A 24,327-nucleotide genomic window follows, 5' to 3' on the forward strand; every position below is an offset into this window, starting at 1 on the left:
AGCAAACCACCCATCCTCTTGATGTCTTCCACCAGAAGACAGTAGACTGATCAGAAATGTATCAAGAATATTCAAATCCATAGGCACACACAAACATGTCTCTCCATCACAAATTTCCATTTAGGTCACAGGAATGAATAAAAACAAAAAAGCCACCTTCTTCAATCTAGCCATCAGTCACCGATGGAAGAGGTTCTAAGCAATCTAAGATCCAGATATGGAAAACGGGAACTAAACTGCTAACCTTGACTATGCGACACTGTTCCTGCTTAGGAGCAAGGAGAATGTACTGCCCACAGACCTCTCCTGAAGGAGCCAAAGCTGGCAGCAACTGGGGCTAAGCCCAGAGGGTGCTTAGCATGGAAGCACCCACATGTGTCCTCACTTCAGTAAATTGTTTCTGTACATGTCAAACTTTTATGACCCCAAACTGTTCTTTTCCAAAGCACATTTAAATATCAAAGACTCTTCATTTTTATTTCCAATCATTTGTTTACTGATTTAGCTTCCTTGCTCTCCTCCCCTCAGATAGGCCATGATATGTAAATAGGCTGAGAATAGTGAACCTTGTGTTTAATCAACTAGCTAGAAACATCCTCAATAGACCTATTTTCTCAATTTAAATATCCACATGTTGAGATTTCTTGAAACCTGTACACTGAACCTCACAAAATTACAGGTACTGTTAAATATTTGCACATTTGACAGGAAATAGAGTCAAGCCCACTCAGGACTGACTCAGACATTTAGAAAACATTTGGATAAGAGCTCTTCCTGAAAAATCACAAGTAAACAGTGGTGAAGCAAAATTTGCAAACAAAGATTTCTAGGAAATCATCTGTAGCTTCAACTTTCTGAAGGGTTTCTGACTGGCTCACTCTCCCATACGGCTTTTTAAAATTTCCATAACAGAGTCACATTTTTCAGGTTTGTTCTTCTATAGAAATAATACAATTTGTGTTGGGTGTCTGCATATATGTAATTTATGTATGTCTATGTATTATGTATGTGTATACTATAAGTTTATATATGATACATATGTGAATGTATATATAATCTCCATAGTATTGTCTAAAAGAGCTTACAATTCAAGTAAAAGGTACACCAGCTGAAGAAAATAGATAATCCACAAAAGAAGTAATCCTAAGGTGCAAAAAAGACATAAGATGTTCAATTTATTATTAAGAAAAGAAATGGGTAAAAAACTACTAAAAATTACAGAAATTTTGCATGTCAGATGTTTAAATGTTCTAACGGAATGACTTCACAGTGTGTGGTGGTGTTGGAAAAGAAGGTTTTGAACTAGCATAGCTCCCCGGAGAGGAGTTTAATAATGGGGAGCAAAAGCCACAACTGTGCTCATAGCCTTTGATCCAATAATTCTACTTTTAGGGATGTGACTGAAGAATAAAAATCATACATACACCCTAAGACTTACGAGAATGATACCTATTTTAGCTTTGTAAATAATAGTGGAAAGTAGGAAACTAACAAATGCTCAATACCAGGGGATTCGTTGGACACGACTGTAATACACAATGGAATCCCAAAGGATTTAAAGGATGTTTAAAGAGGTAGGGGAATAATCACAATATAATTTTTAGAGGATAAAGGAAAAATACAAGCCATTAAAAATACCATTTTTATTTAAGAAAAATTTTTTTTAAATATCACTTTTTAAAAGTAGATGTTTACACCCACAAAAATCCCAACGTCTCTGGCTGGTGGAATTCTGAGTGAGCTCTGCTATCTTCATTGTGCATTTTTCCATCTTCCATTTTTATAAAAGGAACTCATATGTTTAGAAAAAATACATATACAATACAAAATATTGTATACAGTAGAATTTAAAATTTTAAATATATGTGGCAGAAGAAAATAAAAATCCCTAAGCTAGCATTCCTAAAATTTAATTTATCAAAAGAGAAGGAAAATGAAAGAGGGGCAAGGAAGAGGAAGCTGTTACCATTTATCAAACACTTAATATGGGGCAGGAGCTCATCTGAGCAACCCTGCTGGGACACTTTGCTCAGATGGTCCAGCTGAGCTGTCGAGGGGTCAGGCAGCTTGTACGTGACAAGACAAGGATGCTCCACAGCCAGCAGATCCTCACTTTGGATTTTTGTCTTTTATTCCTCAATTTAAAATATTTTTTAAAGATTTATTTATTTAAGAGAGAGAGCAAGAGTAAGGGGCTGGGGGAGAGGGAGAGCGAGATTCTCAGGCAGACTTCTTGCTCAGCTCGGAGCCCAACGCAGGGCTCGATCTCACGCCCCATGAAATCATGACCTGAGCTGAAATCAAGAGTCAGACGCTTAACCCACTGAGCCACCCAGGCGCCCCTTAAGTTAAAATATTTTAGAAGTGTTACCTTATACAGTGATGTTCTATTGACCAGTTTTTGATAGTATGTATTTTGTTTACAGTTTACATGCAAAGATTTTTGAACTTCCACAGTTTTACTAATCAGTTGTTTTTCAGCAAAACAGTTGTGTTTACTTTTTCCAATGACATTTAATTTCCATTCATGCGTATCATTTCTATGAAATAAAGGTTTCAAAGTATTTTATAATTAGTACAGAGACTTTGCAAATACCACCTTTTAGTAACCAATCCATCCAGTGAAAACCTTTCCTTATTTTTGTATAAAGAGGCTCATTCCCTGACGTGACGCCCAGACCGTGCTCTGCCCCATTTTGGTTCAGTGCAGCAAGAAATTTAACAATTATCATGGGACAAGGGTAAGGGGCTGTGAAAGAGAAAAACCTGAGCAGTCCTACACACACACACACACACACACACACACACACACACACACCCTACTGCAGACCATATATTATGGGTGTCTGGACAGAAATGTTTAAAACCTCAATGATCTTTGAAAATGTACAAGTTCAAAGATTCTTAAACCAGGATGGGACAGTAGCAGTGGATTGATGAGATCCACAAACAAACTCCTGAACTTGTTTCCTGGAAGTTTGTATATATGCATTGGGTTTTATATTTCTCTGGGCAATTTCTTCTAATCCTCTTCTCTTACTGTTGAGTAAAGCCAAGTCTGGAGTGGCTGCATAACTATATTAGGACTTTACTGAGCAAACATTAGTTTGAATCGATTTTATTGATGTTGTTCCTTTTGATTAGAAATTAGTAATCTGGAAGAGGAAACAACTTTAACACAGTTTTTAAAAAGGAGCTCGAGGGCGCCTGGGTGGCTCAGATGGTTAAGCGTCTGCCTTCGGCTCAGGTCATGATCTCAGGGTCCTGGGATCGAGTCCCGCATCGGGCTCCCTGCTCCTTGGGAGCCTGCTTCTCCCTCTGCCTCTCTCTCTCTCTCTCTCTGTCTCTCATGAATAAATAAATAAAATCTTAAAAAAAAAAATAAAAAAATAAAAAGGAGCTCGATCTCACAACCCTGAGATCATGACCTGAGCTGAAATCAAGAGTCAGACGCTTAACCCACTGAGCCACCCAGGCGCCCCTTAAGTTAAAACATTTTTAAAAAGTGTTACCTCCTACAATAATGTTTTATTGGCCAGGAAACAAGGAAATGTTTGCAACCTGATGTTTGTTTAAACTGCACATGCACTATATGGATCCCCATACTAAACATAACAGAGGTGTTTTAAGTTGTCCAGTGTGCCTTTTGTACCCACCACAGGCTCCTGCAGTCTCCCTTCTAAGTCCACAGTAGCGTGGAAGGAAGACTAACACTCACTGAGGTCCGGGCATTGCACCACGCATGTGCAACGGGGATGGCAATTTCTCTTATGTGAGATAAGAAAGCTAAACCTCACCTAAAGCTGAATACCTGGCCCAAGTTCCCACACCCGGTCAGCGGCAGGGTCAGGACGCAAACACACTTCAGTTTGGTGCTAAAGGCCAGGACTGCACTGCCCAATACTATGCTCTCACAGTCAAGGTGAGTCTGGCCCCTCCCTTGGGTGTGCATTCATACAAGATTGGTCCGGGGCTGGGCGGAAAGTGGTGGGCGGCTTGGCAAGCTGTCCTAAAGGTTAAAGCGGTAGGTCAATGGCCATGGAACATGATAGAGCTACCCGGCCCTTGGAAAGGATTCAGAATCCCATTGGCATCATCCTCTTCCCAAGTCTGTCTAATGTTTCCCCGACTTCAGCACCGCTGAGCTGGACAGAGATATAGTTCCAGATCTTTCTGTCCTGTCACTTATAAGGAAGACAGTACATGCATATTTCCATCTTATCGGGCCATATTGTTCTCTACCTCTGCAATCCTCAATTCCTAACTCTCAGTAAGTCCTGACTGACAGAACATCTCCATGTCCCAGCCACTGCCCTGGGAATGTGGGAACAAGGGGACACTGTCCTTGCTCAGGGAGCTTGAAGGCCAGTGTGAAGCTGAGGCCAACTGACCAAAGCTGGACCCATCCTATTCTCCCACAGGGCCATCCATTCTTGGTCACAGGAGCCACTCCTGCCACAAAAGACGGGATTTGAAAAGCTCTAGCCCATTAATGGGAGGCCCCTTACCAAGTCAATCTTGCTGCTTGTCAATCTAGAACATGACTATGAGACTCCTGCATGTACTTTTCTCTCTATTTTCATGCCCTCCCCTCTAGCATCGAAAACCCCCTCTCCTGCATCCCCTCCTTTCTTGGTGGATTTCATCCTTAAAATTTGATCTGACTTCAGGATTCAAGTATCAGTCTCCAGAGGCCTTTGATTATTAGCAGAGGGCTCCTGAAAAATGAAAGGATTATGGTTCTAATGGATGGATTCCACATGAAATTACAGAGGCTTGCTCACCTAAATCTGTGCACACACACACACACGTACACACACACACAAGATACTGTTCACCAGTGACCCAAATTTGAAGAAATCCCCAACTTCAATGCCCCTGGGTGTCCAAAACAACCTGTGTAGATTCCCATTGGTTTTCTTTTTTTAACGATTTTATGTATTTATTTGAGAGAGAGAGAGTGACCACAAGCTGGGGGAGAGGGAGAAGCAGACTCCCTGCTGCAGGGAGCCCGATGCAGAGCTCGATCCCAGGACCCCAGGATCACGACCAAACCCAAAGGCAGATGCTCAGCTCAACTGACTGAGCCACCCGGGCGCTGCACCCTGCCCACTGCTTTTCCCAAAACCACTGTCAAGGCCTCTCCTCATTCCATCACATTAGTCTCACGTTATTCGTCAGCCTCCAGCACCTTTCAAAGTTCATCACCACAGCCATTGAGCCACCTTGTTTTTCCTGCCCTGTCTGATCGTCTTCCTAGTTTTCCACACTTCTCCGACAGCCTGTCTCTATTTGATGCTTCCACTCTTCCTTCCTAATCCAGGCTGTGTTCTCCACCCTCCGTATCAGAGAGACAGTTAATGCCTTCTGTCCCTATCTGTCTCCAAGCGATGTTTGTGGATAACTGACTCTTCCCCTCAATGTGCTCTTCCTGCCCTGTCTGGGGTACTTCCTGCATTTAAATCATGCCTTTATTCAATCAGGACTAGGGAGATTTTTTTTTTTTTTACCCCATTTGCGAGTATTCATTCTACATTAGCGTGAAAAGACCCAGTTGTGACCTACTTCTAGAATCGTCACTCTTCAAAGAACACATAAAATTCACTGGTCAAAACAAACAACAGGAAAAGAGTTCTTGAATTTCTTTCTGACTCCTGGGGGTTCCTATGTATAGAAACAAACCAAAATGACCTCATTTTGTGCAAAACCACATGAGTGATAACAAGGTTTCACCGCGATTATCTCACTCTGCTCTCAGTAGCACTGTTGATAATGATCAGGACCCACCCCAGAAATCTACTACATCTGAGAGCACACCACCACCGCTCCCCTCACCTGGCCCCCAGCTATCTTTCACAGGTCAGCCTCAGATCTCTATAAAACTACACACATACTCACATGCAGAGGCAAGTCCATACCCAGCACCACAAATGTGCCAGATAAACACAATGTCATCGAGACTAACAATCCATCACACAGAACATCGCTTGTCCCAGTTGCTCCTTCCCAGCTCACCAAATAAAGTATAAAGAGAACCTAGTTCAGTGATAATCACTGAAACATTCAGTTGGTTTTTCTCATTTCAAAGAACTTACGACTCTTGGACTCTTGATGATGAGTGTCCTGGCATAGACTATAGGGGTCTGTCCCATGAAAGTTGTGCAAAGCCTTTTCTGGGCTCTTCTCTCTCACTGCCCCTGGCTGTAGGTCTGTGATTGGCTGCAAGACCCACACATCCTTCACTCACACTACCACCTGATACTCAACAAACCCCGGACAACTGAACCGGAATGAGTCTACACCAGTTCTGACCCCTCGCCCCAGCCTGAGGATGCCACCCAGGAAGCTGACGTTGCCCCCCTTCACCACATGTTCATTATGGAGTCTTCACTTACCCAATTTGACCAACAACTCTACACAATAGGAGCAGCTGAATTTTAAAATGAATTTCATTTGGTACCCACTTATCTTTGGTAAGGATCCCCCAAAAGAGATATTAAGGTAATCTTTTGTTAAGATCACTAAGAAGATAAACACAAGGGCAAATATTTAATTTTTCCATAATGAAGTATTTATTGCATGTTGTAGGAGAGCCTAATGCATGGATTATCCTTTCAGATGCTGTATATCTGATTTGCTGAACTAAGTCCAAGAGTGCTATGAAATATACTGACACAAAGAGAAGCTATACTCACCCCATTTGGAAAAAGTAAGATCCACTGTCCTCCAACTCAACTGGCCAAAACTCCAAAACATAATCGTGCAGAGAAATTCTGGGTGAACTGCTTGAGTTTAGCTCAATGCGCCCCTGTGATCGACTGCTCTTGTACCATTTAATGATGGCTGTTTCATTCTTGGGCTCAGATGCTGATGAGCAATATCTCAGATAGAAAGGTTCCCCTCTGACTGCGGTGATGTTAAAACGTGAAGTACAAGTTTCTTCATAAGATTAGCAAAGTAAAAGAAAAATAAAAACAGAATGACAAAGGTAAATGTTTTCTTTCCTAACGCATGAGGCAAATAAGCCAGGTGAGTAAGAAAGTCCTGAGCAATCTCAATGTCTCAGTCTTGTGAGTTCTCATTTTAAAAAGGGTCAATCTTTCCAACACTAAGAGACAGAAAGTCAATCTTTCCAACACTAGGACACTCTCAGGGCATAATTGTAGACAACATTTCCAACACCTTTACCAAACAGGACACAACCAAAACTTAACCGACCATAGCTAGAGGACAGATAAATGCAGTGAAATCTTTTCAAAGAAGATGTTACACATTACAGATTCCTCCTAACGAAAGCCACAGAGGTCACCGTGTTGCCACACCTACCCCAAAACATCCCTAGCTGGGGAGTCTCCATGGAAATGGAAACAAGAAATCTAGAGGCCTCAGAGTTCCTCCCCTGTCTCACCAGAAGTGTGCTCTCAATCAGTTTACCTGACCATTCCCTGGACAGGCCTCGGGATGGTTAAGGTGCTCCTATGTAGCTTAGAGTGTGTGTGAGTTCATTATCTCTCTGGGTTACCACGTGGACCAACAAGAATTGATTAATACAATATCACTCTAAATCTGGGTATCTGTTACTTCCCTCCTTGAGTGCTCTTGCAAGCTCGCTCTCTCCCTCCTTCCTTCCCTCCCTCTTTCTCAATCAGCCCAGATACTCTGTCTTCAGAAATTTATCTGATCTTTTCAGCTGACAGGGTCATCATTCCCCTCCTTTTGAACTTCTGATAGTTCAAAGTCAGCCCTCATGGACCCTTTCCATATCCTGTTCTCCAGCGGCTCCAGCATGCCCTTTTATTTTATTCAAGTATAATTAACATACAGTGTTATATTAGCTTCAGGTGTACAACATATTGATTCAACAATTCTATACACTACACAGTGCTCACCATGATACGTGTAGTTACCATCTGTCACTATACAATGTTATTTCAATATTATTGACCATACTCCCTATGCTCTAATTTTCATCCCTGTGATTTATTTATTTTATAACTAACTGGAAATTTGTACTTTTAATCCCCTTTATGTATTTCACTCATCTCCCTACCTCCCTTCTGGCAACCACCAATGTGTTCTTTGTATTTTAGGAGTCTGCATTTGTTTATTTGTTTTGTTTTTTAGATTCCACATATAGGCAAAATTATATGATATTTGTCTTTCTCTTTCTGACTTATTTTACTTAGCATAATGCCCTAATTTAGGTCCATCCATGCTGTCCCAAGTGGCAAGATCTTATTCTTTTTTGTGGTTGAGTAATATTTTATTGTGTGTATATATATCCACCACATCGTCTTTATCCATCCATCTGTGAAGGGACACTTGGGTTGCTTCCATATTTGGCTGTTATAAATAATGCTGCAATAAACATAGGGGTGCATGTACCTTTTCAAATTAGTGTTTTTGTTTTCTTTGGATAAATACCCAGTAGTGAAATTACTGAATCGTATGGTCTTTCTATTTGTAACTTTTTGAGGAACCTCCATGCTGTTTTCTGCAGTAGCTGCACAAATTTGCATTCCCACCAACAGTGCCCTTTAACTGAATTTTGAGAATGATAATCCTTAAATTAAGTAGAGCATTTCTCTGAGGGCATGGTCTTCTCTATAGTTAGGGTCTATTTCTCAAAGCAACTGTCTGGTTTTAACTCGATGTTGTTAACCACAATGCAAAGAGGAAGTGGCTCAAATGGTAGAAGTATTTTTTGAAAACATGGATGTCGAATCTACCTCAAAGTACAAGTGTTAATGAATACCAACCTTGTGTTTGGTGGTTGTTATAGAAACTCCATTTTACATTTCACCACTTCAACACAGAAGGTGTGATACATGTGTAAGTGGTTGGTGTTAGTTTTAATTGACATCCAAAAGGATGGCATGTCAAAAACAATTTCACTTATTTTCCCATTTCAGGGATGTAATATACATTAAACAAAGGACACAAATCCTACAGTCTGTGCTCTTCTGCCTAGATTCTTTCCTAAATCATCATGTCTCTGATAGGCAGACATGTTGCTGCATGAAGCAGTGATTTGTTCTTTTTCTCATAGTTATGTACATCCAGTTGTGTTCATATTTGACAATTATCCGTTCCGTGGGTTTTGAACATACGGGTTATTTCTAGGTTTCGGCCACTCTTTAAAAGAACACTTCTATAAACACCTGTGCCTCACCATTTCTTTGGGGGAGGACTTATCATTTGTAGAAACCTAACCTGGCTTACAGACTCTCCAGGGGTAGATGGTTGGAGTTGAAAGTTCACGCTCCCCTGGCAGTTAATGGCTTCAGCTACCTAATCTTTCTTATGCTTCACACTATAGGCTTTGTTGATTAGAAATTGTTTTTGATTGAAAAAAAAAGTGAGTGGAATTCAAGGTGTATGGACTGCCCAGAGCAAGAACTCCCATTCCTACATGAACAGAGAGTAAGAATCCAACAGGGTCAACAACCTAGACCCTTTGGAATGATGTCTGTGTTTGGAAATGTCTTGAGTTCGGATAATAAATAGGATACTGTCATTCAACGGCTACTAGGTTAAATGAATCCTCATGTAGAATATTGTCATATTTGCCCAGAGTGAACCCTTTACAAAGGGTGCTCTTCAGATACCTAGAAGGACAAAGAGCTAGGACCTTAGTCACCTTATAGAATGGGCTGTGTGACTAGTTTTGAGCCTGAAACATGTTTCGCTGTAACTTGGGGGCAAGGTTATTAGTGTGTGTCTACAGAGCAGGGTACCCACAATGCACACTTCCCTGTGCCTTGCTTTTTCACCCTGCAGTTTCTAAAAGATTAGTCATCTGGCATCAAGAGGAGCAGATCTACCTCCTTCCTTTAACATCTGGGTAGTATTGCACTGTCTGGATCTCAACAAAAATGGGCCCACTTAAGTAAACATTGGACTGGAATTATTTGAAAGTATCAATAACTTAAATTCCCTCTCTCTTCAGCAGTAATTCTCAAAGTAGGGGATATGGGCTTATGTGTTACTCTCTCCTAATTAACAGATCAAGGCAAATCAATACTTGAGTTCCCACCTTCTCCTCCAAAGCACAAGGAGAACCTTGCTAATCAGTCATGAATCTCTTCTCCAAAGGATCCTGATGAAGCCACGGAATTCTTCTTGATAAAAGTCTCCAAGCCATCACTGCTAATCAGTTAAAACTGGTACCTGCCACCTGATATAAAGCCTACTTGTTTTGCCCAGTCTATGCAGTCTTTCTTATGTATTCCTTCTAACTCAAATACTTCCCTCAAGACCTGTAAGGCATTCCCACTCACTGTCTTCACTACCTAAATAATGAGATGAATCTTGGCCTTCATGTTGGGAGAAAAAGAATGTGTGTAAAACTGGCTAAAAATCAATAATAAAGATGGCTGTGAACTCTTCAGTTTTAAATAACATAAAGCAGATTTTCATCTCAGACAAATGTAATTTGTTTCCAGATACAATCCTGTTTTCTCTGCATAAACTCAGAGGACTAAATCTTTTCCTTTTCAGTAATCCCATATGATTCTTTACTTGATTTCTTTTTTTTTTTTTTTTGAAGATTTTATTTATTTATTTGACAAAGAGATAGAGAGAAAGCACAAGTAGGCAGAGAGGCAGACAGAGGGGGAGGGAGAAGGAGAAGCAGGCTCTCCGCTGAGCAGGGAGCCTGATGCGGGGCTCGATCCCAGGACCCCGGGATGATGACCTGAACCAAAGGCAGCCACTTAACCGACTGAGCCACCCAGGCGCCCCTTGATTTCATTCCTATGAAACTTTTATTCTCTATGCCAGGGACACCAAATGGTTGGTAACTTTCAAAGTAAAATCTAAAACCACTAATTTTAATGAATTCAGCATCTTCAATAGCCACCTCCACATAAAGAAGTGAAACCTTGATATTCCCTCTAGAGGACCCATGAAGTATGCTTGTGAATGATTATATTCACTTACCTGAGGTGCTTGTAAACGTAAGTGCCAAAAGTGTCAAGAGTAGTTCTATACGATGCATCTTGAGGATTCTGCTTCCAGTGGTTTCTCTGGAAAGCAGAGTAAGAAGGGTTTAGCCAAAACTTGCAAATAAATGTATACCTGTATCAGGAAGGAGATTTTTAAAAATCTTCTGGCATACAGATTTTTAAAAAATCAGTGCAGTAAGTTCTCATATCCCTTAATATACTCACCAAGCATTCTCAGAACTTTCAGCCACACAGAATTCATAAAATTTCAAGGTAATGAATTTCAGCATCCAGAAAGAAATTCCTAAGAATGCAATTTTTTAATACAAGAAAGTCTGCTGTATTTCAAGCCTGGTCTACTAAGCCTTACCTCAAAGGTCAAAATTGAGGACAAAAATATTTCCAGAAAATCTACTGTTCTATGAATAGACAGTCTGTGACACACTGAGATATGTGTGGCAGGTCTGCCCATGTAAGGGTGTGTGTCTGTGTGTCTGTGTGTGTCCTTTTTTCTCTCATCACACCAAAATGCTCATCATGATCTTCATTTGTGGCTTGAATTTTTAAATATCCATCTTCCTTCTTCAGAACTAAGTTTTTCATAAGTTAGGAACTGAGTCTATTTTGTTCATTATTGTACCACTAGAGTCCAGAACAATGCCCAGCACAGAGTAAGCACTAATACTTGTTACAGAGGAATAGGTGTATGGATGTGTGTGTGTGTATTTACACACACATGCCCACGTGCATTTATTTTAGGGAAACAGAGAAAGCAGGAGTTTCCTACACTCCAAATGCCTAATCTACATGGACTCAAAACTGTGTTGAATTTCAATCCTACTCCAATACATACTTTAGCCTATGAATTACAGATTTAGAGAGTAAAATGGGAGAAAGTGGCCGTGGGTCTCTGACACCGAGTGTGAATATTTCATAAGCAATCCCATGTTCCTTGCATAGCACACAGTGAGCTCCACTGGGTGGAGGGAGCACAACACGGTGGAAGAGCTTGTTTTCTGGTGCATACAAACCTGGGCTGGCTTTCCAGCTAGAGCCTTGACTAGCTGTGCAATCTTAGGCAAGTTACTTAAAAGTCTCAGATCCTATTTGCTCATTACAAAAATGGAGATGAGTAACAAGGCCTATCACCAAAATTATTGAGTGATTAGATGAACTAATGTAACGAAGGCTTTCTGGATGCATGCTAGCCTCTCAGTCCCAGATAATTCTGTTACCAACTGCCACTCACCTCCCATACTAAAAAAAAAAAAAAAAAAAAAAGACTGTTAATGCCCAAATCCTGGATGAAGTTTAACGGCTAAGTTGTCAAACCATTTCCATCAATCTTTATGAATAACATCACAAAGCATCTGCTGTAATTTCCAAGAGATAACAATCAATAAAGTAAAGATAAAAGAGTTAAGTACGTATGGAAAGTACCAACTGTTCATAACCAAATTAGAATATTTCTATGGTTCTATGGTTTGAAATCAACCCCCCACCCACGCACATATACACACATTTATTATTAACTATCTATTCTCTTACCTCAGATAGAATGAAAAGTATTGTTTCCTCTGGCTAAGGTTGACACAGCCTTGTAAAGGGCACTGCTGTTTTTTTCTTGGTTTGGGTTTTTGTTAATTTTCAAGGTCTACTGAGAGATAAAGTTTCTATGAAATAATCCAGCATTCTGATGAGTTACCTCTGAGTTTCAATATGAAACATGTTAAGATCCCAAATTAGCTGATATTGGCACTACTCTGTGTGTGTATATTTATAAATTTTAATGTACTTATTATGGATTTAAAAGATTAAGATATTAAATAATGGAGCTCATTTCCAAAAGAAAAGTTATTCTGGGAAGTGTCACAGATACCCTAGTAAGTATTAATAAGATATATATAGGAGAATATAAATATTAAATTTCTTTCATGAAGGAATTTGGGGTTTTTTTTTTAGTGTTATGTTTGATATTGATTTTTTTCCTTTCCATAATTTTTAAATTTTTCTTGCTCTTTCTTTCTTTTTAAAAAAATTGTTTTTGATTTCTAAAGTATTAAATGCCCAATATAGGACATTATAAAATGAAGATTGAAAAGAAAAAAATGATCTCAATATGCATAATACTTTAACATGTTTCCTTGTACTTTTTCTTCATGATTTTCAAATAATTAAAATCTTCAAAAATGTTCACATCCTGCATTTTCCACTTAATCAATGAGCACTTTCCTGAGTCACAAAGATCTCTTTGTTAACATCATCTTAACTGCTCTATATATCCCTCGATATAGGTCTATTACAATCTATAAGATATATTTTATCACAAAATAACCCCATGACTATCTTCTTGTGTTAGGTGGTACAGATTAGTTTTTGGATCACGGCCTCTGGTGCCAGACTGGCTGGATTTGAATCCTCATCTTACTCTTTACCAGCTGAATAATTCTGGGCAATTCACTTACCCTCCCTGCTCTTCAGTTTCTTTATCCAGGAAAGAGAGTAACAGCACTACCTCCCAGAAGTGATGTGAAGGTTTTGTGAGTTTCTATTGCAAAGTATCCAGTGCATAAAAGTATCACTTCAATGTTAGTTATTTATCTACCTTTCTCATTATTTTCTTGGTGTTAGGACAATGGCAAGAATACATTTTAAACATGATTAACATATGCTGTCAAACCGCATTCCAGAAATGTAATAATTCATACTCCTCAGCTGTGCAAGATAATATCCATCTACCACACCCACATAAGCATTAGGCGTTCAAATTCTTTAAATGTAATTCGCTCTTCAAATTGGTAATGGTGTCTCATGGCTTTTTTAAACCTGCATTTCTACTGGTATAAATAAGGCAGAATATTAAGCATGTAGTTTTTAGCTATTTCATTCCCGTCTGTATGAACTATCTTTTTATGCCTTTGGTCCAGTTCTTAGATATTTTAATGTTTTTTTTTTTCAATTTGTTGAGTTTACCTTCAAATTCCTCTTTTGCTGTTTTCACATATGGGAGATGTTATAGTTATGCAGTCAAGCCCACCATGCTTTTCCTTTGTGATTTTTCCATTACTTTTACATGTTGAACATTCCTTTCCCCTCAGGGGTCAGATATATACTCAAGGTATACTTTCTTCATTTTTATGGCCTAGGGTTTTTTTTTTTTACATTAAAATTGCCTTTATCCATTAACAATTAATTTTATTGCTTGGTATGAAGATAGGTCTAACTCACCTTATTTTTCTCAAAGAGCAGCTAATTACTTCTCTATAATTAAAGAGTCCTGCTTTTCCTTTCAGTGTGCTGATAGCATAGTTATCACGTACGGGCCCTCTGCAAGCGCTCTGCGGAAATCTAACAGCAGGACCCCTTGGACACAAATGCACGCATGCCTGTGTGTGTACGCAAGCACGTGTGTGTGCACACGGACACACACACACACACACACACCACTCTCTCCTCTCCCACTGTGCTTTGTTTTTCCATTCATAGCACTTAATCCCTAACCGATATACGTTGTTTTATGTTTGTTTATTATTTGCTGAATTGATGAATTCATTCAATTCATTAAATAGATACAGTTTGGTGTCTTAGTCGATCATCTGATCCACTGTAACATCCACATAATCTTACCTCCGAAGTGCTTCTTAAATCATGACATCTTGGAAAATATGTTTTAACAACTGATGTGAAGTCTAGGGCACTCATTCTCCCCTGGAGCTTAAATAATAATAATAATAATAATGCCTGGGTCCCCAGCCAGACACCTGAGGTACCACCTGGACATTCTGATTGCTACAAATCTCCCAGGTGATTCTAATATGCAACCAAGATAGGGAGACACTAATCTAGGGGACTTATTTGTATACCTAAAAGTAAATTTAATATATCATAAGTATATATATTTAACAAGTTACTATTTAAGAGCTATTAAGTATCTGTAGATACATATGCATGTATATATGTAAATATGTATGTGCACGCACACACATACACACACATACAAAGAACACTCACAAACTTCCCCTAAATCACCAAGTGGCATGATGTTTTCTCTAAATGAAAAAGGTTCTCTTCTAAAAATTGTGTGACCTGGGGTGCTGGTCAGATACAAGCCAACTGTTCTCTCTGACCCCCGAGGTGGGACAGTCCAGGCCCCTGCAGACTGTCTGAATGCTCATCTCCTGAGCCCCTGGTCCGCCCACCTGCCCTGTTTATAGACCACACCCTGAGCAAAGTGACCATCCTCTTAAAAAAAAAAAAAGTAATTCACAGAGACCCATAGTTGTGAGGCTACTTCAAAGTCCTTTCTGCTAAGGCAGCTGGGACCAGACCAGGTGAACCAGTCCGGATTGTTGAGAGTGACACTGACTGACACATGAATCAATGTAGATTGCCTCAGTGTAAGTCACTCTTACCAGCAAAACACAATCGAGCACCTCCTAAGATAAACTGCTTTGATGAAAATCTTAACACCAGTGATTTTTAAAATAATTCCCTCTCTACAGTGTTCAATGCCTGTTTCACTCACCAACTGAGATGATAAAACTACCAATGCAAAGAGGAAAAAATGATCTAGGACACAAAACACACATCAGGGGCGTGCACACACACACACATGCTGCCGCTCTTAAGGAAAGCAGAATTTACGCTGAATTAGGTTTTTCATCTGCAAGGCCAGGAGCATCATTCCGACTTCAGAGTCCTGTCACACAGATATGTGTTGGTACTTTGATGCCTCCCCCACCTCCTCCTGTGCATGTGCTAGTCTCGCTCCCCGAACCTTCTTGCTTCTAACTGCGGGGTCCCTGCAATCCTTACAGCCTGGCTGTATGGTTCCCTTCTCAAGGGAAACACTCTGACTGCCAGTGCTCCGAACAGCCTTTGTCCACACCTGTGCCACACTGCATTCCCATTATTCCTGGATCCATCCCCACTCCCTGGGAGCTCCCTGAGGGCAGGAACCCTGTCTTCCCAGACCACTTGTTCATAGCCTTTGTGTGTGTTTTTATGCTGGTGGGGGGGGGGGCGGGGAGCAGTTGCCTTGTCCCAGAACCTGCGCACACACAGAGTCTCCCAAATTTACACCCCCCAAGCCATTCAAGGCCCTCAGGTTGAGAAGTGTGCCCCAGATCCCAGCACTGCATAGCACCAAATGAGTGTTTGCTGAGGTTGCCAAGAAGAGAACAAGGGAAGAGGGTGAAATTAATACCATAACCTCAGGTGTCTAGACCTGACTGGGATCACCCAGTCATTAGTTTGTCTCATAACTGCAATGCAACTTGCTTGGGGTTCTAATTCCTGGAAGCACCTGGAATTAAAAGCAAAGGTTTTGGAATCAGAGAAATTTTGGTGTGAATCTGTGATCTATTAGTAAGCTGGATGCCCTTGGATAAATTCCTAAACATCTCTGTGCTTTGATTCTCCTCCCTTTATTAAGCATAATGATAATGCCTACTTCATTTGGCCTACAGGAAGATTAAGTGAAAATAATGCAACTAAAAGTTTTCTACACCATGTCAGACAAGTGCTTAATTAGTAAAAACTACCAATTACTTTAGCTGTTCTCACTTTTTCAGAAAAAAAGAAATACTGGCAAGTTTTAGCCTCTGAAATTATACTATCAGGGAAAGTCAATGATGTTGGCTCACCAATTATTCATGTGTGTGTGTGTGTGTGTGTGTGCACATATATGTGTGTATATATAGACACGTGAACATATATATATACACACTCAATATTGAAAACTAGATATACACAGATGTATATACATATCTGCATGTATACGTACACATACGCAGTCCCTATTTCTGATGGCTCCAGTTACGATTTTTTGCTTGATGGTGCAAAAGAGATACACATTCAAGTGGAAACCATACTTTGGATTTTGAATTTGGATTTTTTCCCAGGCTAGTGATAGGCCCTATGATCCCCACTAGCCGCAACTCCCGGTCTGCCTGAAGATCATGACGGTGAACAACAGATACGCTTACAACCATTCTGTACCCATGCAACCATTCTGTTTCTCCCTTTCAGTATATTATTCCATCAATTAAACGAGATACTCAACAGTTTATTATGAATTAGGCGTCGTGTTAAAGGATTTTGCCCAACTGTAGTTTAATGTAAGTGTTCTGAGAACCTTCAAGGTAGGCTGGGCTAAGCTATGATGTTCAGGAGGTTAGGTGTATTAAATGCATGTTCCAGTAGTGACTATTTTCAACTTAGGTTGGGTTTTTCAGAACTACCCCCATCATAAGTGGAGGAAGATCTGTGCACATAAGGGCACACATTCTTAACCGATCTTGTTTTCAGAACCCCTGCGCAGAGGCCGGGTTGCCCCTGGCCCGGCGGGCTGGCGGCAGAGGGCAGTGGGGAGGGGGTGCGGCTGGCAGCGGGGCGCCGCTCCTTACCTTCAGAGGGGAGTCCCCCGAGGCTGGGCGGGGGCAGCAGTCCCTCCTCCACTCTGGTCGCGACGACGGAGGTAGGAGTTCCAAAAGCAGGTGAGAAACAGCAATCCGCTGCCTCCCTAGCACTGGGAAACACGAAAGGAACGAGAGGAGCCGCAAGTGTGAATAAAGAGGGAAGGCAACTAGAGAAGGTTGGGGAAAGAGAGAGAGAGAGAGAGAGAGAGAGAGAGAGAGAAAAGGAACAGAGAGTAAGTAGAAAAGGCGTCTGGCAGCCGCGGAGGCTGTGGGGGCGCACGCAGCTCCGTCTCCGCAGTGCTAGGAGGGGCGCTGCTCCGTCCCGCGGACCGTCCCGGGTCTGGGATGCTCCAATCAGAGATGCTCCTCGTCGGGGTTTTCTCCCAGAGAGGGGCTGGGGGCCAGGAACCCCCCCAAGTTTGCGGTGTTCCTCGGTGGGGAGTACGCCCGGTTTCGGGCCCTTTGGCTCCGGGGTGCTCCTGGTCTGGGGCGCCCCTCGCAGAGTGCCAGGGATATGGACTCCTCCACCTGGGCGCCCGCCTCTGAGTTCCGGGAGCTGCTCGATCGCGGGCGCGACGGCACGCAGCTGGAAAATCCGGCTCCTCGCCCTTGCGCAGAGGTCGACTGTGGTCCCAGCCGCGAGCCGCGAGTTTCGGGAGCCCCTGGGCGGTGGGCGGTGTCCAAGGGACCTGCCGGGCCCCGGGCGCTCGGTGCTGCTCCTTGCGCACCCTACAGGCGCGCCGAGAGGTTTGCACTAGAGTTAGGTGGGGAGGGAATCAGCCTCCACTGGGCAGAGGGGCACTGTCTTTGGTTAAGGGGAAGGAGCCGGGGAGGGCTGCAGACAGGAAAGAGGCCAAGGAAGAGCCCCAAAGACAGAGGACGGTTCCCTGAGGTCATCCAAAGTGAGGAGGACGCCATTCTCTGAGGCACTCAAGTCTCAGATCTGTGCTGAGGCCTTCTGCTTAGGTTGGGGGGGGGGGTTCTTTCTTGGGAAGTAATAGAGAGGGGGCAGAGGTGTTGAATTGAGATTTTAAATTGTTTAGAAGAAAAGGAGGGCAAAGGAGAACATGTGTTTCAAAGTTTTTATAGTGTGGTAGAACTCAGGATACATTTTTAGACTGGTCTGTAGTAGGATCTTTCCAACAAGAGTGAAGAATGAAACCCATGACAGGGAGAGGGTTTAATGAGACTGATTTTCATCCTTTTTATTCAGTCAAAATAGTTCATCATATAATAAAAGAGAAAGATCATACAATTATCTCAATAACACAATAAGAACAAGCATTTGACAAAATTCAATACCCTTTCTTCATTGATAACACTAGGAATACTGAAAATAGAAAGGAACGTTCCTAATCTAATAAAGAACATCTATAAGAAGCCTGCAGGTAACGTCATCATTAATAGTGAAACACTTTGCTTTTTTCTAAGATGCGAAACAAGATAAGGATGTCGTCTCTCACCGGGGACAATCGTTTTTGTAATAAGTAAAGAAATAAAAATAGAAGGCATACAGATTGGAATGGAAGAGATACAACTACAGGTTCTGACAGAGGGCATAATTTTATGTAGATCGCCCTTCGAAATTTACAAAAGAGCTGCTGGAAGTCATAAGTGAGTTTAGCATGATCCAGGAATAAGAAGTCAATCTACAAAAATCAATTATAATTCTATATACTAGTAATGGAAATTTGAAAAATGAAATTTCTTAAAAATACCATTTACAATACCATAAAAATTCAAATACTGAAGTATAAATCCCTTGAAACATGTGCCCGATGTCTACCATGAAATCTACAAAATACTGCCGAGAGAAATGAAAAGACATAAAAAGGGAGGGATATACCATGTTTATGGATTGGAAGATTCATTGTTAAGATATCTATTCTGCACAAACTGTGGAGTTTATAGTCTATACATTTTAGGCCCTATAGGTTATAGAGTCTATATTTCTCATGCAATCCAAATCCCAGGAGGAATTTTCAAAAAAAATTGAGAAGTTGTTTCTAAAATTTATGTGAAAATGCAAATGACCTAGAATAGTTAGAACAATCTTGGGAAAAAAGAACAAAGTTAGAGGACTTATGCCAACTTATTGAGTAAGGCAATACTAATCTTGACAGTGTGATATTTGCATGAGCATATAAATGGAAAATAATGGAAAGTAGAGTAATAGACCCACACATATATAGCCTATTGATTTTTGACCAGGCACCATGTCAATTCAATAAAGAAAGAGAAGTCTTTCACAAGTGTTGTGGAGCAACTGACATCTCTATGGGAAAAAAAAAAAAAATGAAGGTTGACACTTACCTAATCCTATATGCAAATATCATAGATCTACCCCACCATAGACCTAAATATAAAATCTGGAACCATGAATATTTCATAAAGATACACGGGAGAATATCTCCAGACCTTGAAGTTAAAAAAAAAAAACAACTTAGATAAGACACAGAAAATGCTAACCATATAAGGAAAACTGATCAATTTAGAGTTATCAAAATTAAAAACATCTGCTAATACCATTAAAAAAATGAAGAGGTAAGAAGGTAAACCTGGAAAAATTGTCACCTTACATCTATCTGAAAAGGAATTTGTATCCAGAATATATAAAAAATTTCCATACATCAACAACATGAGAAACAACACAATTTTAAAATGTGTAGAAGATTTTACTTTCACTGAGTGATACATGAATCTTCCTGGTGAATAAGAGCATGAAAAAGTTTCAACATTATTAATCATCAGACAACTGCAAATTAAAACCACAATGAGATTCTTTTAACACCCACTGAAATAACTAAAATTCAAAAAAACCTGCAGTACCAATCATCGGTGAGGAGTTGGAACAAGAGCGGTCTCGTACATGACTGGAGAAAAAGTAAAATGGTACAATTAGTTTGCCAATTTGACAATTTCCTAAAAGGGACCACTCCTCGGTATCAAGCCAAGAGAAATAAGAGCGCATGTCCACAAGAATGTTCACAGTCTCCGTATTCACGATAGGTACCACGTGAAACAACCCATACGTCCATCACCAGGGAGAGGTTAAACTGTGTACAGCCACACAATGGGATACAACTCGGTAACACAGAGGAACAAAGTATGGACACATGCAAAACATGGATGCATCTCCAAAACGTTATGTTGTGTGGAAGTAGGGAGTCCCAGTGCTCCCTGTCTGACTTTACTGGTAGAAATTTCAAGATCTCACAAAATTAATCCATGGAGATAGAAATCAGAACATTGTTTGCCTCTGAGGAAGGAGAGGGATTGGCTGGGAAATGGCAGGATGGAACTTTCCCGGGGGGTGATGGAAATATTTCTGTTTTTTTTTTAAGATTTATTATTTATCCCTCTATTTTAGAGAGAGAGAGGGCATGAGTAAGGAGAGGGGGAGAGGGGGAGAATCTCAAGCAGACTTCCCACTGACTGGGGAGCCGACGTTGGGGCTCGATCTCATGACCCAGGAGGTCATGACCTGAGCCAAAATCAAGACTCAGATGCTTAACTGACTGAGCCACCCAGGCTCCCCTGATGGAAATATTTCTACTGGGATGGCAACTACATGGGTATGTGTTATTGTCAAGACTCATCAAACTGAGGATCTACATTTTATCGCATGCAAATTTGACTAGAGTAAAGGCAATTCCTTGTGTTTTTATAATTCACCAGAATTTTTACCAGGGTCCTATGGTAGACACCCCACTGGTTTTGGCTGAGTTCATTCTATTCATGCTACCTTGTGTGGTAGGTGAAGCATCTGTTACGCTCACTGCACAGATGAAGAAACCGGGAGAGCTCGGTGGTGCCAGAGAAGCCAGACTTCTGGCAGTTCTGCAGCCTCTCTGTGAGCATGCACTTGGAATCAGCCTCCTGGAGCTGAGAAAGCCCTCAGAGCTCTTCTCCTCCATCCTCCCATGTTTTAGTTGCAGAAACTGAAGCTCAGGTAACTTGGGAGGTGTGTGTAGGTTTGGGAAAAGAAGTGCTGGAGAAGAGAGCTCAGCAATGTCCGAGTTTGCCCTGGGGCCAGCTCTGTCTGGGTTCTGTGAAGTGTTTCACTCATCCCTCTGGGTTTCCTCAGTGGATTCAAACCCCATAAGGTCAATAAAGAGTGTGCCTGATTCCCCTGTGTACCCCTCCACGGCCTTTCTTCTCCCTGCCCTTCTCAAGGAGATATTCAGCTCATGTTCAAAAAATGCAAGCGCTAAATATTTGCAAAGCAGCTTACAATATAGACAGTTAAAATATATTTAAAAATAAAATATGTCAAAAACAGGGAAGAGATTATTAGAACTTCCTTGTTATATCCTACATACTTGCTGGAGAAAAAGCCCAAATTTGGCTCTATGCGTTCAAGTAGCTAAAGTAAAGAGGAAAATAAAATCAGTTCCAAAATTCTCTATGTCCACAGATCAAAAAAAGGTCCGTAAGTCTTGGTGGGTGGGGAAGCAGGATTAAAGGCACATCTCTTCCTGATGGTATTACTCACAGTCACACAGCTGGTTGACAGCAGAGGATGGCTTGTTGATTCCAAATTATGTGATGTTAACTAATCAACTAGAGGGCATCCTTCCCACAGGCTAATTGTTTTAGTAGTTCAATAAAATCAAATATCACCATATAAAAGCACAATAACCAACCAGAGTAGGGGAACCAGATTTAGCAAATACAAATAGAAGAACCCCAGCTAAATTTGAATTTCAGATCAATTTCAGATGAAATTTCATTCTTTGAATTCAACTGATGTCTTGTATTTTATCTGGCAGCCTTAATCTGGGGAGTATAGATTTAGATTATACCGTATATAGAGGGATGGGTAACTACAGATCCTCTAGGCAACCTAACAGAAATTTCTTTTCAGGCATTGAATGACAGTTCAAAATTACACTCCTTGCCGAGGGTCTGGTGTGTAGTTTTCTTTTGCAGTTAAATCCCAAATCATAGGGGCGCCTGGGTGACTCAGTAGGTTAAACGTCTGCCTTTGGCTCAGGTCATGATCCCAGGGTCCTGGGATAGAGGTCCCATGTCTGGCTCCCTGCTCATCAGGGAGCCTGCTTCTCCCTCTCCCTCTGCCATTCCCCCTGCTTGTGCTTGCTCTCTCTCTCTCTCTGTCAAATAAATAAATAAAATCTTAAAAAAAAAAAAAAAAGAAATCCAAATCATACACTTTTTAAAGCAGCTCAGCTGAGGGTAGGATCTCCATCCACTTGTAAAATCTGAACTCTGACAGGACTCCCAGGCCGAGAAGACACTGCTGAGTTCTGGATCCACAGTGGGACTCTGTGGCCCCTGAGGGCATTTGAACTCCTTTAGGGAATTAATGGGAGTGGCCTTGACCGTGCAGCTTACCTTCACTTTTGCCAAATGGTTCTGCCAAAATGCCCTACTGATTTCATGGAAATGTCACAACAAACCAATTCCTCAAATTAAAAAAAAAAAAACAACTTATAATTGGGAAATCTAAGATATACTGACATGGTCATTGAAGAATTACTTATAATGATGGCCGTTTAAATTCAACACAACTCAGATATACAACGATAACTAATGAGGCACATCAGCTGTGGCACAACCATGAAATAGAATTCTATGAATATTTAAAATGTTAAAATTTAAGTGACACATCAAATGTTTTTATCATGATCGAAAACAGAAAAAAATGTAAAACTACATGTTGTGTGAGCTCAGCTACATAAATGGTATGTTTCAGCACAAATTCAAATTTTTTTCAAATACAAATTTACCGTGTTTAAAAGTCATTATCTTAGGATGATGGATTTATCGATAATTTTTGCTGTTTTCTTCTTTCATATTTTCTGTTCTTCTGTAACTTTTAGAGTGAGAAAAACATATTTCTAAAGAGAATGAACATCTCTGTAAGAAATTTTAGAACCGCAAAAACTTGATTATAATGGTAACCGGGTAAGTCCCTCCAATAACATCAACAACATTGGGATGATAAAACCTAGCATCCAGTCAAATAAAATGTAATAAATTCTGGTCTGTTGGGAACGAGATGCACTGCTAATATTCTGCTTGTGGGAATCTGAGTGTTCTTCAAGATTACATGAAAATTTAGCTCTAACACTTCCAGTTTGAAGTTCCAAAGTTCCACATGTAGAATATTGACAAGGGATCAAGAGCAAGAGAACAGGAAAGAGAGAGAAAGAGGAAAAAAGCATAATGAAAAGATCCTAGGCCACATGGAGAAAAACCAGCAAAAGGAGAACAGGAAGGAAGAGTGGGGTGAAGAGAGGGGGATGGGGGATAGAAATTTCTGGACATTTTGCATCCCCCCAGAATCAGGAAAATGGAAGTAAAGTTGCTAGATGAAACTGGAGGCCTGCACACTCGACATCCCCACTCCTCATGGCTCTGCTCTGGTGTCCTGTCCAGTGGCTTCATCCAGAGAGGAAGAGTTCAGGTCAATGGAAATCGGGTGCATTATCAGCATATCAAAGCAGACCTTACTGCCCCTGGGCACTCAGGGAAGCCAAACTGGTTGTCTTCCCTGGTGGTTTGTATGGCACAGGCATGTGGTACCTCACGTGCTTCCAGAATTTGGAATTCAGAGACTGTTTGTTGGCCACGTGGTCTTCCCTCCACTTGATGGTACCTTGCACTTCCACGAGATGCTTGAGGGAATCTTGAAGCTCCCCAAACTGCAGTCCACCGGGCTTGCTCAGAGCCTCCAATTCTATAAGAATCACCTTGGAGTCATTCTGGATGAGGGCGCTGTGCAAGGCGATCTCCTGCTCGTAGGCAAACTCCCTGCTTTGCACCATCTCAGGAGTCAGGATAAAAATCTGCCGCCGACTCTTTCGTATGTTGCTTTCCACTGCAGTGGCTGCATCTGGAAATAAAAGACAAGGATCACATTTCCTGTTGCTGCATTTTTAAGTCTAATGCTTTGATCATAAATGTTCTGAACTTAAAAAACAAAACAAAACATTATG

General features: G+C 41.0%; 2 protein-coding genes across 10 annotated transcripts in view; both read right to left on the bottom strand.

Moving 5' to 3' along the window:
* Positions 1-18,121, bottom strand: part of IL18R1 (interleukin 18 receptor 1) — a 37,291-nt gene extending 19,170 nt beyond the window's left edge. Inside the window, exons 1-4 of one of the 6 annotated variants that reach the window (XM_031032489.2) lie at positions 17,354-18,120; positions 10,942-11,027; positions 6,696-6,939; positions 2,372-2,540 (exon numbers count right to left, since the gene is read on the bottom strand). In XM_031032489.2, the coding sequence (XP_030888349.1) occupies positions 2,372-2,540; positions 6,696-6,939; positions 10,942-10,999 (471 nt within the window). In that variant the 5' untranslated portion in view covers positions 11,000-11,027; positions 17,354-18,120. Of the gene's footprint in view, positions 1-2,371; positions 2,541-6,695; positions 6,940-10,941; positions 11,028-12,494; positions 12,841-17,353 lie in introns of those variants that run through there. The other 5 variants (XM_006737407.3, XM_081833336.1, XM_081833337.1 and 2 more) reach the window with 5 other exon arrangements.
* Positions 18,122-18,544: 423 nt separating this feature from the next.
* The window catches only part of IL1RL1 (interleukin 1 receptor like 1), a 37,045-nt gene continuing 31,262 nt past the window's right edge, over positions 18,545-24,327 (bottom strand). For 2 of the 4 annotated variants that reach the window (XM_031032488.2, XM_081833341.1), the window contains one exon: positions 18,545-24,224. In XM_031032488.2, coding sequence (XP_030888348.2) covers positions 23,839-24,224 — 386 coding nt within the window. In that variant the 3' untranslated portion in view covers positions 18,545-23,838. The remainder of the gene's footprint in view (positions 24,225-24,327) is intronic. The other 2 variants (XR_014149218.1, XM_081833342.1) reach the window with 2 other exon arrangements.

This window comes from Leptonychotes weddellii, chromosome 10 (assembly GCF_054177405.1).
Source record: "Leptonychotes weddellii isolate Sample4059 chromosome 10, ASM5417740v2, whole genome shotgun sequence".
In the NCBI taxonomy this organism is placed as follows: domain Eukaryota; kingdom Metazoa; phylum Chordata; class Mammalia; order Carnivora; family Phocidae; genus Leptonychotes; species Leptonychotes weddellii.